Source organism: Monoraphidium neglectum, assembly GCF_000611645.1.
Source record: "Monoraphidium neglectum strain SAG 48.87 unplaced genomic scaffold scaffold01176, whole genome shotgun sequence".
NCBI classification, from domain to species: domain Eukaryota; kingdom Viridiplantae; phylum Chlorophyta; class Chlorophyceae; order Sphaeropleales; family Selenastraceae; genus Monoraphidium; species Monoraphidium neglectum.
In genome coordinates, this window is record NW_014012452.1 from 1 (window position 1) to 16,104 (window position 16,104).

A 16,104-nucleotide genomic window follows, 5' to 3' on the forward strand; every position below is an offset into this window, starting at 1 on the left:
CCGTCGGGCCGCGGGCGCGGGCGCGGGACCACCGCCGCGGCGCCGCCGCCGCCCAACAAGTCTGCGCGCAGCAGCCGCGCCTTTTCGCTGCCTCCGCGGCCCGCGGCGCCCTGCCCCGCGCCCCCGCCCCCGCCTGCCGCCGCGGAAGCCGGGCGGCTACCGCTGCGCCGCAGCGATCCGCCAGCTGCCAGGATGGAAGCTTCCAGCGCCTGCTGCAGCAGATGCAGCTCCCTGCGGCTGGGGCCCGACTGGTGCTGCTGGGGGGCCGCGGCGGCGGCCGCGGGCGCAGCAGGAGCCTGGCGCCGCTTTGTTGGACGTTTCAAGGGCCCGCCTTGCTGCTGCTGCTGCTGCTGCTGCTGCTCCTGCTGCTGCCGCTGCTGCTGTTGCTGCTGAGGCGGCGCCACAAACGTCGCCTGCTGGTGGCTTGGTCGCCGCGCGAACGGCGCCCAGACTGCCTGCAGCTGCTGAGGCGGCGCCGCAGCCGCCGCCCGCGGGGCCTTCGCGGGCCCGCCGCCGAGCGTCCGCTGCGGCTGGTGTCGCTGCGCAGGGGTGTGTTGTTGGGGCTGCCCATGCTGCGTCGCGCGTCCTGGTGCAGGCTGCTTGCGGGCTTTGACCGCTTCCCGCAGCCCTGCTGGCTCCTCCAGGAGTTGTATCTCGTCTTCCCACATGTCGGAGCCCTCGCCCACACCTGCCACGCCGCCTCGACCGCGAGCACCCCTGCTGCCGCTGCCGCTGCCGCCGCCCCGCCGGCCGCCCTCGCCGTCGCTGTCACTCAGGGTGAGGTCGACCACCTCTCCGGCCGCTGCACGCGCTCGCGCCCCCGCGCCGGCGCCCCCGTCCGAGCCGAGCAGCCCACTCGGCCGCCAGCGCTGCTGGTCCCGCGGCGCCGAAGGGTTGGCCTCGTCCTGCGGCTGCTGCCGAGCGGGCGCGGGGCCGTCGGGTGTCGCGTCCTCACCCTTGGCCCTCACCGGCCAGTCGCCCAGCCCGCTGTGCGCCAGGTTGCCGGGCGCGGCCTCGGGCATCAGGCGCGCAAGCGCCAGGCGCTCCTCCGGCCGCAGCAGGCCGCTGGCCGCCATAGCAGCGCGCGCCTCGGTCAGCACCGTCTGGGGGGGGGATAGGGCAAGGGTGTTTGGCAGGGCCGGGGCAGACGGGACGCAGTGCCAGGCGGGCAAGGGAGGTGGGGTTTGCTGGCTGCGGAGGCCTCGCACGCATCCAATGATACACCACCATCGCCCTCCACTGCGCCCCATGGGGGGAGCAAAATGCTGCGATCAACTGATCGGGCATCGATCACGCACCCGCGGGAGCGCCAACCGGCCGCCGCTGAAATCCTCGGCCAGCATGAGGACCTGCCTGATGCAGTCCAGCCACGCTTCGATGACATGCTGCTGCTGCTGCTGCTGCTGCTGCTGCTGCTGCTGCTGCTGCTGCTGCTGCTGCTGCTGCTGCTGCCCATCGCCCCGCGCCACGGGGGCTGCGTCGGCCGCCACGAGCGCGGGCGCGCACGCCAGGAGGCGAGCCATCCATTCCAAGTCCCCCGGCGGGAGCGCCTCCGGGGCAGCGCCCAGTCCGCCGCCGCCCCCGTTCAGCAGCCGCCGCTGGCGCTCCAGCATTGCCACAAACAGCCATGCCGCAGGAATGACTGCGAGCACAGCTGGAGCGGCCGCGGTCGCGAGCGGTCGGGGCCCCTCATCACCCTCCCCTGCGCCGTCCCGTTGCTGCTCCTGCTGCTGCCGCGAAGAGACTTGGTCAGCCCTGATGGCATCGAGCAGATCCAGCAGGAGATCCCACAGACCTGGAAGCCAAGGAGCCACCAGCGTCATCGCGACGCCCTCATCCAAAACCTCCGCGGCGATGAGCAGCTGCCGCACCATCAGGCACAGCGGCGCCGCGCCCCGCCACCGCGCGGCCGCGGCGGCGCCCGCTGTTGGCGCAGCAGCGCCGCCGCTTCCGCGGGCGGCGGCGGCGGAGGCGGCGAGAGAGACCGCCTCCAGCAGCTGGCTCGCGGACTCTGCTGCGGCGGCGAGGCCGGCCGCGGCTTGCCGCCTGGCGACTAACCCGTCGAGCTCCAGGTGCGCGACCGCCGCCGCCCCCAGCCCGGCGAGCCCGCCAGCCCCGGCGGCGCCGCCGGCGCCCGCGAGCGCGGCCGCTGCAGCGGCCTGGCAGGCGGCGGAGGGCGCGAGCATGGCGAGCGTGCAGCACGACTGTACCGCAACCCGGAGCTCGCGGGTGTCAGGGAGCGCCCCGCCCGCCGCCGCCGCCGCGGCGCCGCTGGCGGTTGCGAGGGCCTCGTCGCCGCCGAGACCCTCCTCTGGGCGCAGCAGGCGGCCGGCGGCCGCGCAGGCGGCGAGGTGGGCCTCTGTGCGGCGAATGGGAATTAGGCATGGCGGGGGTGGTGGCGTGAGCTTTGAGATGCAGCACACTCACGTTGAGTGCTGCTTCGTGGGTGGCGTCACTCCTGGGCCCGCCAGGCCCCTGCACGCGGCTGGCGCAAGGTCAGCTCCACAAACGAAGGGAAGCAAGCCGTGATATGGGCCACCCGGACTTCAGTGTCTGAGCAGCGCCATCGGCAAGGGAAGCCCCCACCTGCGCAGGACAGCAGTTCTGCAGCAAGCAACGCAGAGCGCCCGTCCATGGCGACGCAGCACTGCGTCGCCGCGCCCAGTTCGGCCGCAGCGGCTGCATCCGGGCTCGGCAGTAGCGGTGCTAAGCCCTGTGGCTGCTGCTGCTGCCGTTGCTGGTCGTTTGCCGGGCACAGTGGCGCGACGTGCGCCGCGGCCGCAAGCAGCGCCCCTGAGACCTGTGGCTGGTCACACCCAACCAGCAGCCGCCACAGCCCCGGCACGCACGACGTGGCCGCGACAACGCCGCCGCCCGCCTGAGCAGCGGCGGCGGCGGCCGCGTCGTCCGCGGGCATCGACAGGCCAAGGGTGCAGGGGCCGGCGGGGGCGACGCCAGGCGGCGCGTGGCGTGCGCGCAGCAGCGCGGAGGCAAGCTCTGTGGCGTCGACCTGAGGAGCAGGCGCGGGGGAGGCAGTCGAGGAGCGGGTGCAGCCAAAACGCCTCGTGTCGGCCCACTGGCGGGCACACATTGCTGACACGTTACCAGGCCAGAGCTAAGGTTTAGGGCCTTGGCTGCGGGTCTTTTACGATCATGCGCGCTGCAAGGGGTGCAGCAAACCTGCAAGGTCCTGCCTGCCAAACGCCGAACGCGGCCGATCAGCAACCAGCTCGCTCCTCGTGCACACATACACGTACACACAGACGCACGCCCACACAACCCCATGCAAACACACACGCACGCGTGCGCGCCCCCCACCTGCATGGCCGCGACGATTAAGTCAACCGCCTGCCCCTCCACCCTCTCCCGCATGCCGGCTGCCAGCGCCACCCCCGCCGCCGCCGCGCGCGGCGCGCCCGCCGCTGCCGCCGCCCGCCACCCCCACAGCTGCGCCCCCCAGCCCGCGGGGCGCCCGCCGGCGGCGGCGAGGCGCGCGCACAGCTGCAGCCCCGACTCCAACGCCAGCGCCTGCACCAAGCCCGGCGCGCTGCTGCCGGGTACCATCACGACCAGGTGGCGCGCCACCGCGAGCGCCGCCTCCTCAGCTTCCGCTTCCAATTGAGCTCGTCCGCCTGCGTCGTCGACGCCTGACGCGCCGGTTGCGTCCGCAGGCGCGAGTGCGGACGCCGCGACCTCGGGCAGCGCCGCCACGACCGCCTTGAGCAGCGGAACGTCGCGCAGATTGGCCCACGTGGCGGCGCACAGCGCCGCGACCAGCTGCCGCGGCCCGACCAGCCCCGCGCCGCCGCCGTCGCCGTCGCCGCTGCCGCCACTGTCCATATCGCCGCCGCCGCCGCCTGAAGCATGAGTCATGCCATCCTCGTCATCGTCCAGGTCCTGATCCGTGTCTTGGCCGGCCCCCAGCGCTCCGAGCCGCCATGCGTCGCCCTTTGCGACACGCAGCAGCGGCACCAGGCACAGCAGCGCATGCATCTGCTCCTTCTGCCCCACGCCGCCGCCGGCGCCGCCGCCGCCCGCGTCTGCGCCCGCGGCGGCCGCCAGCGCCAGCGGCAGCAGGCGGGGGCAGCGCGCCGCGACCTCCTCGAGAGCATCCGCCTGGAGGCAGTCGCACACGACCGTCTTGAGCGCCGACCACACCTGGACGCGCGGCCACGCCACACGCGCCCGACCCTCCCCATGGTTCACCGCGCCGCCGTCGCCGTCGCCAGCAGCCCCCACATCGCCAGATCCGTCGCCCTCGGGCCGGCCGAGGCGCCGCAGCCAGCGCCGCACCACTTCCAGCAGTTGTGGGCTTTCCTGAAGCTGCTCCCAGCTGACGCGGCCGAGGGCGGTCACCAGCGCGTGCGCCTGCGGGGCGCGGTGGGTGCCAACCGCGAGACCAGTGATGACTAACGGCTCGCCGGCTGCTGGTGACGTTGAGCCTTCACTGCCGCTCTTGCCGCCGCTGCTGCACGTGCTGCATGTTGCAGCTGTTCAAGAGGCAAGAACCGGCGTCCTGGTGATAAACTCTTCACGCAAACACTCTTGCCATCCTTTCCCTGGACAGCGCGGCACCTAACAACAGCAGTCAATGGCCCACAACCCGCTCATGGGCGCGCGCACTGCGGCGCCCTTTCGGACGCAAGCCGGCCGCCCCGCCCACCGCTTGACGGACGCCAGGGTCCGGATGGGCCAGCAGGAGGTAGTGGCCGGCGCCGGCGTCGCCCCTCTGGACATCCACGAGCGGCAGCAGCGGCGCGAGGGCCGCCACGACGCCGGCGTCATCAAGCAGGTGGCCGCTGCAGCGGGAGGGGGAGGGTGTGTATGCGTACACGACAACAAAGGGGTGGTTGTCAGCATGTACAGCGTGTTCGGAGCCAAGGGCCTAGAGATAGAGGGAAAGTGTGTAAGAGTGTGTTTGGCGTGCGTGCGTGCGTGCGTGCGTGCGTGCGTGCGTGCGTGCGCGCGCGCGCGTGCGTACGTGTGTGTGTGTGTGTGTGTGTGTGTGTGTGTGTGTGTGTGTGTGTGTGTGTGTGCGCGCGTGTACATGTATGTGTATGTGTATGTGTGTGCGTGCACACGCGCGTGCACGTGCGTGTTTGCGTGTGCAGGCATGTCCTCATGCGGGTGTGGCTCCTTGCATGTGGGCCTGTGAACACGCATGCAGGTGCCGGCATGCACGCAGGAGCGTGCCTGCAGTAGCACTGAACCAGATTCAAGCAGGCAATCAGAAGCCACCCCTTGCACCACAGAGGCACGCAGGCCAGGCACAATTATCGCACGCAGGCATTGACAGGAGCCACCCACTCGACCAGGGTCTCCTGCAGCGCCAGAGCCAGCGCCTCGTCAGCAGCCACGCCATCCACCGGCCCAACAGGCTGGGGACCCCCACCGCCGCCGCCGCCGTCTGCTCCCCCACCGCCGTCCCGCCGGCCGTCCGCCATCGCGAACGCCGCTCCCGCCTTGAGCCAGGACTCGAGCCTTTCGGCATCCAGCCGGCGGATGGCGGGCGCCGCCGCGGCGAGCGCGTACATGCGCGCCTCCTCCTGAGCACCCAGCGCCTCGCCGCGCGCGCGCCGCCGCTCGAGCGCCAGCTGCTCGCGCCGCAGCTCGGCCTGCGCGCCGCGCCATGCGGCGGCGCACGCGCCGCAGCGCGCGAGGCTGGAGCGGGTGTGGTGCCAGATGGCGGCGACGACCGGCGTCGATTGGGGGTAGGCCAGAATGAGGGACAGCTGCTTGGAAACTGCGGGAGCAGAGGGGGGGGGTGGAGAAGATGTGTTTGCAGAGAAAGTGTCCACATCGGAGAAAAGGGTGTTGCACAGCACATGCTGCCTCATGGCATTCATTTGATCACAAACGAGGCACGCGACGCGAGGGGCAGTGTGACTCAGGTCAGGCTCACTGGCGGCGTGCTGGCACCATGGGTGCTCCTTGCCCTTCAAAAGGGCCCATGCTGCCTGGTAGAACTGCGGACGATTCAGATTTCAGATGTTTCGTGGCGCGAGTGAGGAGGCGGGCAGTGCAACGCAGCAGCACGAGCAGCGCGAGCGGCACCAGCACTACGCCAACCACTGATTGCGAGCCGGGCCGCGACGCAGTGCCCGTTGGCACCTCCAGCACCGTGTTGCATGCATTTAAGATGCCTCTGGTGCATCGTTGGTGCGCTCGCTTTCTACCGGGGACCTCACCTGGCGCAAATTCGTGACATCCTGCTCTAGACCGCCTGAAATTCTCTGAAGCAGCTCTTCCTCTTGCATTGTAGTACAGAATTCTTTGTGGCTACATTCTGCATTGCTCAGTGCTTTCAAATCAGATCGAGCGTCCCGTTTGTTGAGCGGTAATTCCGTAATTGTCCATGGCGATGTACAGAAGAGCCAATCTGGTGCTCATAGTACCGGCATCCTCGCTAGCAACGTGGCCTGACTGAGGTGACGGGTAAGTAACCCTGGTGACTAAGGTTACTCACTCGGCACTGGGAAGTGCAGACGCGCAGTGCGAGGCTGAGTGCCTGATTGTGTTTTGCGCGGTACTCGATGCTTAAGTGATGTGATCGAGTTCCGGTGGAATGGGCACGGGCAGGGATATCCCACTCGCTTTGGGCACACCGCTGCATGCCACATTCACCGTGTGGGTGTCCACGGTGGTGAGCTCCTCCAGTCACCACAGAGTAACGACGCGCTCCTCACTGCACGCATGCGACTTCGGTGATTTTTCTTGATGGTGGAGCAAGCAAAGACGCGTTTGCTGGGTCAAATCTAAGAAGGACGGGCCGCCACCTGTGCCGCCTGCCACTGCCGACGACCGCTACGGGAGCATTCTTGTAATTGGTATGCTTCAGGGTGCATGTCACAGGACAGCCCAGGATCACACTTGGGCATTTACATATGTGACAATCAACAGCTGCCAGCACAAATGCTCCACCATGAAACAATTTCAAAGGACCTTGCTCAGACGGTGCACCGAAGTGTTTGGCTGCCAATCTTGCAGAGGAAACGGCAGGTAAGAGTGGCATGATACAGTGAGCCCGGCCTCAGATAGCTCACTCCCGCCCGGCACAGGCCAGACTGAAAGGACAGCGCAACTTTGCGTCTGCTTGAGACCTGGAGCACCCACGCATGCAAGCTCCTGGTCTCCTGTAGTAAAGTCTCTGACCAGGCCCTCTAACCAACGAGGCATGGAACACCCCAGGCAACACCAAGAGTAGCCTACTTCCCGTGCAGTCAGGCGGGCAGGCGCGTCCAAAGCACACGCCCAAGCAAGCCGACCGGCAATCCTATATACATACCTAGCTGCAAGCGTTGTGCTTGACGAATGACGTGTCAATAAGGCCTGACTGCGGCGCCCAATACAGAAGCCGGGTTGGCCGCATACTACGCAGACAAGCAAACTCGGGGTAGTTGCCACATGCGGTGGCAGTGATCTGAACCCGTGAGAATGCGCTGCCTGTCCTGTGAGTCTGGGGTGCGCTGGTGGCCTCCAAGGGCCCTCGGGAGAACCAGCCTCCACACGCGTAGGAGTGCACGCCTGGAGTACCGAAACCTCCGCATCGGGGCACAGTCACGCCGCTGCCCCGAGCATGATGGTGGTCAGTGGTACGATGTACGTGCGCAACGCGCGCAGCAGCAGCGAGCATTTGTGGCTTCAAGGCAACGCATAGATGTTTGGTTTGCTGCATTTTTTCCACCGTTAAGACAAAGCCGCCCGCACGCAGCGCTGGGTGAGAGGCCCAATACAAGCCAAGTTGCGGCTAGCTGATGAGAGCGCTGAAATTGTTTTTGCCTGCCAACCATCCGGAGCGGGCGATTGCGGCACCATACGGGCACGCTCCCAGCGCTTCCTGCCCCACACAGGCACATACAGCCGACGCCCAGCACCTTGCGAGGGCGCAAAAGCCTCGCATGAATGAAATGGAGAGCGCTCACTGCCACTACTGCAGGGGCAAATGAAGTGGCAGTCCTGGTGGTTAAACACAGGTCGCAGGCACGGCAGGGGCCGCACCGACCCCCGCCGCCCGGCAGTCAAAAGCCGGATGACGGGCTGGTGGCCGCCAAAACAGGGAAGCCAGGTGCAAGCCTTGCCGGCTGGGGTGTGCTGACTCGCGGCACTTTAAAAGAAGTCGGCGTCGCTCAAAGCAGCTTCGCGCACCGAGGCCCCCATTTGATGCGCCGACAGGCACTTATGGCGCAGCGTGCACGCCAGACACAGTCTACTTGCGGCGCGCCTTGGCGCCCGCGCTCCTGTCAGACCTCGGAGAGCCGCAGGCACTTGAGCTGGACCCAGTGCCCACCAGCGAAGGCACCGGCGAGCTGCCTCGGCTGACGGACTCCTCACTGCTGCCCTCGCGGCGGCAGTCGCCCTCCTCGGGGCAGCTGGGGCCGTGCAGGCTGTCGCGGATGCCCACCAGCTTCAAAAAGGTGTCCCAGAGGCGGCCGAAGAACCTGACGGTGTGCATGCCAACGTCACAGCGGCGTCAGGAAAGCTAAGAGTCAATTTAGCAGCACAGCTCTGATCGCCAGGGGCCTCACAACAGCCATCATCCCCGAGGGAATTGCTCAAGCAACGAAGGGCTGCTCAGGAGTGCGATATGGCAGGCATGCGCTCGGACCTGAAATACACTGGGGCGCTTGGCTCTCACCCCACAAACTGGAACATGATGTATGTGTCGAGCAGTAGCCTGATGCCTGGACGGCCCGTGGGCAGGGCGCTGTACACGTGAGTCATCGTGACACTGGGGTCGCGGTACGCGTCTCCCACCACACCGCCGCCATACCTGCATGGGATTAAGCAAGGTGGCGTATGCTCGTTGCAGGGGGGCTGGGGGCCGCTGCTTTACTCGCGCACATGAGAGGACGCCAAGCTGGGCAGGCACATATTTACATCCATGCTTGTGACAAATCCCCCGTGGACCCTTGAATTCAAGCATTCACAAGCTGCCGACGACCTGGCTGCCACAATGATTTGCCAACAACGCAATTATGCAACCCTCATCTCCGGCCATCACGATGCGCTGCATCCCTCCCCTGCAACTCTGCACCACACAAACCATGTGCAAGTCCTTGACGCACCCCGGACCCCCCTGACAGGCCCTCGCGTTCCAAGAGACATCCACGCACCTGGCCTTCGAAAAGGCAAGGTTTTGGAACTGGTAGAGGTTGTTGCCGTGATGGAACAGGAACGTCAGGCCCAAGTGGGCAAACAACGAGCCATGGAAAGGGGACCTCTGAAGGTTGAAAAAGGGGCTGAAGCCGAAGGTCAGCACCTCCTTGCCCTCTGCTTTGACTGCCGCCAGGATCTCCTCATACAGCAGCTTCAGGGTGCCTTGGCAGGGGGTGCGATCGGCAGACGAGGGGGCGTCAGGCCTAGATATGCCAGGCTTGGAGGTGCATCAGGTCAAGACGTGTCAGGTGTGGAGAAGGCTTGGACACCGGTGACACACACACACACACACACATGCACACACACACACACACACACGCGCGCGCGCGCACGCACGCACGCACACACACACACACACACAAACAGATGTTGGCATGAGGGACGGAAGTGGCCATCAAGAGGACGCGCGAAGGCCTGCAGCAATGAGTGCATCTCTGGCTGGTGTTGGATGGCATGAGCCTGAGACTGCCTGCGACCATTGTCTCTCACTGGCCATGGGGCACGTGTTCTCGCAACATGCCCCCGTCCCTCACTTGTACCCCAGCCTTGCCCAGCGACCGCCTCCCACCGTGGTGGCCGTCGCGCCGCATGCGGTTGAGTGATGTCACGTAACCAAACACCTCCCCGCCGCGCCACAGCGGGTCCAACAGCACGAACCCCTCAACCCCGCGCTGAGTGTCTGCCGCCGCTGGCTCGCCGCCGCCGAGCGGCCCCGCTGTCGCGGGGTCGAACAGTCCCGGCTGCCCAAGCAGGTTGGGCGGAGGAGGAGGCAGGCTATCGCGCTCTGCTACGAACAGGCGCACACCGTCCTCCAGCTGGGGGTTTTCGTAATCCAGATGGCGGATGAAGACCCTCAGCTCCTACCAGGGCAAGCGCAGGGGTCCAACAGCCGGGTTGAGCTGCGGCGAGTGTCTGTGGCACGACTGTCTGCACTCGTCTCCAGGCAGATTGGCCGCATGCAGTCCGCCACAGGTGCAGCTCCTGCCAGCGCACGACAAGGTGGACGCCGGCCCCGTTGTGGCAGCGACGCTGTCACTGGACCAGTCTCTAGCCCCAAAGCGCGCCACAACTCTGCCACCGACGGCCGGGTGGGTGACCCTGCCCACCTGCTCCTTGACGCTCTTCTGCTGCAGCCAGTCGCCTGCGAGGGGGGCAGAGGTTGACGAACAGGGTCAAGCCTGCCCAGTCCAGAAGACAGCTGGCGCAAGATTCCAGTACAAGGACCTTTTGCTGTCAGCATCCACCATGCGCGTGGGCAGCCTGTGACAGCGCACCTAGGCCAGCACAGCTGGCCCAGGGAGCAACGGCCTGAACGACCCACGCACCTGTCACATCCGCCAGCTGGCGGCCCACGTGCGGAGTCAGGCCCGCCGGCCCCACCTCCCGCACCCGCACGCCGGCGCTGCGCGCGTCGCGGGCCGCCGTGCGGATCGTGCGGGTCCGCTTGCCGTAGCCCCAGGCCCGCACCAGTATGTTGGTCTCCGCCCCCATGTCCGCAATCGCAAACCCTAGCCGCTCCTGCAGCACGCGCGCGTACGCGGGCCCGACGTGCATGAACGACGCATGCGGCAGCGCCGCCTTGAACGCGGCTGCGAGCGCCGGCCAATCGCGGGGCGCGGCGAGCGGGTCGCCGATTCCGACGGCAATCGCGCGGCCGTAGGCCTTGGCTGTGACGTAGGGCTGGCTCCCGAGGCCGGGCACAAACAGGTGGGTGTACTCCGGGTTGATCAGGGTGGAGTTTGAGAGGGCACCGGCGCCGTATAGGCGAAGGTAGGGGCCGACCAGGCGCCAGGCGTCCGACTTCAGGCCTGGACATGGGGGGCGCAGGTGGACGAGGGGTGTCGGACAGCGGGACAAACGGTGCAGGGGGGGGGCGATTTGGCCAGCGCATCACTGGTTCAAGAGCTTACACAACCGGCCCCGGCAGTCCGAAAGGGTTGGACTGAAAAGCTATGAAGCAGCCACTTCTGAGGTTCACAGGTTGTGGAGCGACAATTCGCCGCGTCCGCCGCAGGGGCGCGCAGGCTTGGGGGCTCGACCCACTACGCAGCGACCCCCGTGCGTGCACCACTATGCTGGAGCTCCGGCGCGCTGCAGCCACACCGAGCGTCAGGCAGTTGCTCAACCCTGCCAACCCAGAGGTGTGCTAGGTGCGTGCCTCAGCTGAGCTTACCCAGTCCTGCCCGTCAACCCCTTCACACGAAAGCGGAAAAGCTCAAGACCATGACAGTTTGCAACAGCCCCATCGCACCTTTGGAGGGCTCGACGGCTATGTGCAGCGTCGGCACCGCGCCGCGCCCCTCGGCCTGCGCCAGCAGCTCGGCGTGGCGGGGGGACAGCAGGTGCAGCGGCGGCAGCGGCGGCGGCAGCGGCGAATGGGGGGCGCCCTGCTGCTGCCCCTTCGCGCCCTGGGCGCCCGCTAGCGCGTCCGCGCCCAGGTCCACGGTGATGTCGGCAACCGCTTCATCGTCAGAGTCATTCTGTGCGGAGATGGTCTCGACGGCGCTGCCAGCGCCGTCGCTTGAAGGCCCCTGCAGCGCATGTGGCACCCACACGGGTCGCGGCTGGGAGGGGCCTGGGACGCCCAGCATGCGACGCAGCAGGTCGGCTGAAAGCGTGTAGCAGGCCATCAGCTGCGAAAGATAGGTAACATGTATAAAGGTGGGTTTGACGGGGGTGGAGGGGCAGCATGCGACACATGGTGGGGAGGGGCCAGGTGGCGTCCGACATTGGGTCGCTGAAGTGAGCAGCGAGCGTGGGAGCTGCTTGGTTTGCGCAAGTCATGCGGCATGAATCAGCACGAAGCGGCTCAGCAAGAACCGAAATCGAGTAAAAATACTCACCGAAAGCACCACCAGCGTGAGGAGCCCGACACAGACGCGCAGGGCCAAGGACCACGCCTGTGACCCTGGCAGTGATTGCGACGGCTTCGACATAGGCGGCGACAACCTATTTATGAATGGGGAAAACATGTAATAAATACAATCCTGAGTAGCAACACCGTGATTGCAGACTACCTAGACCAATCGCAGCACGCGGCGCCGTTCTTTGGTGGCCTCTGAGAAGGAATTCTGTCTCTAGAGGTGGAATTGCAACATTAGTCACTCAAGAGCACGCTTGAGGCAGTGTGCTTCCTCACAACGATCGCAACTTCCATCAACCACCCTCCAAGGTTACCAAGGCTGGCTGCTGGAGGCATGCGCAATCAGAAGATGCACAGAGCTGGCTGGTAGCTTAACATATTGATATGCTAGGGTAAGAAAATGTGGGTTGCAAGCGGGGTGCCGCATGCAACCACCACCTAACAACTCAACACGGAAGCCACAGCGCACAGCTTAACATCGAGGATAGCTCTCCACAAGCCACACCAGCGATTCCGCGGGCTACAAGCACGCAAGTTAGTGCACTTGGTCCACTTTGTGTAGCTGTCTAATCAGGGGTGCCTGTTGGGCGGGTCCCAGCAGTCTACGCCAAGTCTTGGTCATCTGCAAGGCGGCCACCATGGGACACGGTGCAACATCCCTTTCGCGACTCGCGGAGGGTCGGACCACGATTTCATTACCTTCAAGCCGCTCAGGCATATTGCGTGTACGGCCTCAGTGGCCTGGCCCAGCGCCTCCCGAACTGGCGTCGGGCGCCCGCCGCCGAATCGGTGTCGGACACCACCCTGCCTATCCCCTAACAAGTGTCTTCGCCCTCCTCCTTAATTCCTTCCTCGCCCTGGCCGTCCAAGCCCTGCGATCTCTCATGCGGACCATTCTAGTTGTAATTGGTTTCACGCTGACGAAGTGCATTTGTCAATCTAGTAAACCGTTTCTTTGCAATCTGCCTGCACCGCAAAACGGCCGCCCAGTGACAGCAGCGCTGAACTGCAATACGGACAGGCACTTGACAAATAACAAACAGAGCGCTTGAAAAAGCAAGATCAATTGCTGGAGATCCAGTGACAAAGCATTCAAAGCACACAGCACACACGCCGCAAACATGCATGGCCTTGGCCTGGGCTCCTGGGGCCTCTCCCAGGCAAGCGCGCAGCGCGCCGCCGACCCACCCGCAACGGCGCACATAGGCCCATAATGCATCTGTTTTAAACGAATCTAACTTCGGCTTGGAGTCGTAGATACCGTATGATGATCGTCGGGGTATTGATCTACCGTACAGCGATGAGAAGCCCAGTGTGATACCGATACGGTACGGTAAACCAGGCGCGCTGACTGTTTGTGGAGATTGCCCAAAATAAATTTCTATCAGGGTTTGTGCAGGTTCACTGATCGGCATATTTGACATCTGCTTTGAATGCACAACCGTGATCTGGACTTTTGACCACGCCACGAAGAAACGAATAATTAAGCATCACTAGAACGATCCTGGTAGCGGCAGACGCATCAAGAGGACCACTATGTCTGCCGTGGCCGCGGGCGTCGACGCGGCAGGCGCGTCGTCAGCGGCGCAGCCCGCCGTGGCGGACCCGCGCAGCGACTACGCGTGCAAGGACCAGCACAGCGTGCGCGTGATCGACTCCCACATGCCCGAGGACCTGGAGCGCGACGTGCTCCTGGTGTCGGCAGCGGCGGTGGAGCGCCACAGGCAGCTCAAGGACGTCGCGCAGTTTGTGAAGCAGGGCATGCAGCGGCTGCACCCGGGCGGCAACAGGGCGGCGGACGGGGTCTACCACTGCGCGGTCGGCAAATCCTTTGCTAGTGAGTGCATATTGCTGCCGGCTGACAACCCGGGCTGCTGGGGCCCTTGCATGAGCCTGCCTGTACCCCGAGCTTGAACGCCCGGGGAGTGTCTGTTCGCGTCGCCCCTGCTGGGCGGCAGCGGCAGCCTCCGTGTAAAGCAGCGCCCTCCCCGGGGGTGTGGGGCCGTCACACACCAACGCCCCGCCATCCGCCGCTCATTCGCCCCCCCAGGCGCCGTGAGCCACGAGGTGCGGCAGTACATCCACCTGCGGGTCGACAGCATCCACGTGGTCTGCTGGAAATCGAAGGACAGCCCCTTCCACTCCTCAGACACCTAGACACGCACTTGCCAGGCGCTGGATGCCTGCTGTTGCTGCTGCCGGTGCTGCTGCTGCTGCTTGTAACTCGGCATTCCCTGACAACTTCAAAGCCTGGAAGGCGCAGCGTCATGGCGGGGACTGTTGCAGGTTTGTCAAAGAGCGCCGGCCAACAGCTCCGCGCCAGGTGGCGCAGCTGAGAATGAATCTGGGGCAGACGTGGATGGACAGAGGATGGGCTCGAACCAGTACCGCTCTCAGCGCGAGCTGAAGACACACAGCGGATGGCATGACGCCGCTGCCCCCAGCCCAGGCTCGCTGCGCTGCGATCGAGGCGCGGCAGCGGCAGCGGCAGGGGCAAAGCACGCCCTGCCGGCGCACTGCGGGAAATTCGGGGAGTGCGCTCGGTCACATCCTGCCCAGTTAGGGGGTGCCTGGAAGGCGTGCGGCCGCCCCGTCGGGCAAGAGCAGGGCAGTGCGCCGCCGTTCAGCAGGGGTGGCGTTTTGCAGCAAAGCGGCGGGCGCGACGACGGCTGCGCCAGCCGGCAGCAGCGTGGGCGCCCGCCCGGCCCCCCACCCCCATGGGCGCCAGCACTCGGCCCTTTCGGGGGCTGCCAGGCGTGCGTGGCTGAGCCATGAAACAGGCGCGGGCGCATGAGCGCCGGTCAACGTTATCGGGGCAGCCGTGCGGCCCGTGGCTCCGGCCAGCCGCCAGGTGTCAAACAGCAGTGTCCAAACAGTCATCGGCATGGAAGCGCATGGATGCAGGCCCTACCCAGGGACGCAAACCATGGGACGGCGCGCGGGCTGTGCAGAGTGAACCCGCCATTCTGGCGGCCAAAACCAAACCGAAGCGAACCACACGCGTCAAAAGTGCGCTTCTGTGCAGGGGGCCGTGGGCCGTGTGGCGCGTCGGCGGGGCAAAGACGGAGGAACGGGGCCGCGTCAAAGGGGCAAGGGGTGCAACGGCGGTGTCATATTTACGGGCATCAGCCAGGCATGGTATCAGACAGCTGGGCGCTGCGCCAATGCGGCGAGCTCGATGGCGGGGTGCGCCGCTCGGGCGCGGTCGCGTCAACCAGCTCAGGCGGCTGGGGTCGTGGCCGATCAGGGCCGCGCCCCCGGTCACACACCGGGCGTGTCACACAGGGAACGAAAACAGGGGGAGCGCAGTCCAACAGACGCCTGGCACGGCCAGCGGGCCGGCCTTCCTGGCCGGGCTGCAGCCGGTGGACGGCCGTGAGGCAAACGCGAGGGTGGGAGAGGTGGGGGGCAAAGGGCCCTCCAGCAGACGCCGAGACAAGCGGCGGCGCGCGCCCGCGCCGCGCGTGCGGCTCCGCCGCCCCACCAGCCGGCCCACCAGCAGCTTCGGCGGCGGGGCAGGCGCAAGGCGGGCCCGCGCCCCGGCCGCCGCTCCGCACGTCCTAGCCGCCCCCGGGCTGGTTGGTGCGCAGCATCTGCTGGTAGGCCATGCGGCGCGCGGTGTCCTGGCGCGCGGCCTGGCGGCGGCGCAGGTCCCGCAGCTCCCTGCACAAATAGGACGTGCCAGTGGTATTGAGTGAGAGGACGAGCCGAGAGCGATGCCGTTGGGATTGAGTGGGGCATTGAGTGGGGCGACGAGGGCGAGAGGGAGGCGGAGACGAGGGGTGCAGGGAAGCGGTGCCAGGCGGGGCTCGGATAGGCGCAGCGAGGGCAGCGCCGCCGCGGCGCGAGCCGGGAAGGGGGGGGTGGCAGGGTGCTACGGCACGCGTGCGCGCGCACGCGCCCGCGGCGGCGGCGCCGTGGTGGATGGTTGCGGCGCGTGCCGGCGAGCACCTGGCGTTCAAGCCCCCACGGGGCCCCCTGGACGGCGCTGGCCCTTAGACCTTGGACTGACCGCCCCTTGGGACCCCCCCCTCCCCCGTATGCTCTCCTTCCCCCCCTCGCTCGTGGGTCGTCCCTACAGCGCA

The 16,104-nt window shown here is 66.4% G+C and overlaps 3 protein-coding genes across 3 annotated transcripts; 1 reads left to right on the forward strand and 2 right to left on the reverse strand.

Annotated features, from left to right (window-relative positions):
• Nucleotides 1–29: 29 nt before the first annotated feature.
• On the reverse strand, nucleotides 30–6,257 carry MNEG_6919 (hypothetical protein; the record flags this gene model as incomplete). Its single annotated transcript, XM_014044606.1, has 8 exons — nucleotides 30–1,103; nucleotides 1,299–2,359; nucleotides 2,587–3,010; nucleotides 3,319–4,368; nucleotides 4,664–4,799; nucleotides 5,308–5,743; nucleotides 5,903–5,966; nucleotides 6,189–6,257. Coding segments are annotated over 8 exons (4,314 nt in total), but the record flags the coding sequence as incomplete, so codon positions are not given.
• A 1,949-nt stretch (nucleotides 6,258–8,206) lies between these two features.
• On the reverse strand, nucleotides 8,207–11,786 carry MNEG_6920 (hypothetical protein; the record flags this gene model as incomplete). Its single annotated transcript, XM_014044607.1, has 7 exons — nucleotides 8,207–8,438; nucleotides 8,636–8,770; nucleotides 9,114–9,318; nucleotides 9,725–10,016; nucleotides 10,263–10,297; nucleotides 10,482–10,964; nucleotides 11,408–11,786. 7 exons carry the CDS (start codon nucleotides 11,784–11,786, stop codon nucleotides 8,207–8,209), a joined length of 1,761 nt encoding a protein of 586 aa, XP_013900061.1.
• Nucleotides 11,787–13,555: 1,769 nt separating this feature from the next.
• MNEG_6921 (Dynein light chain, flagellar outer arm) lies at nucleotides 13,556–14,128 on the forward strand (the record flags this gene model as incomplete). Its single annotated transcript, XM_014044608.1, has 2 exons — nucleotides 13,556–13,856; nucleotides 14,070–14,128. Coding segments are annotated over 2 exons (360 nt in total), but the record flags the coding sequence as incomplete, so codon positions are not given.
• Between the last annotated feature and the right edge of the window lie 1,976 nt (nucleotides 14,129–16,104).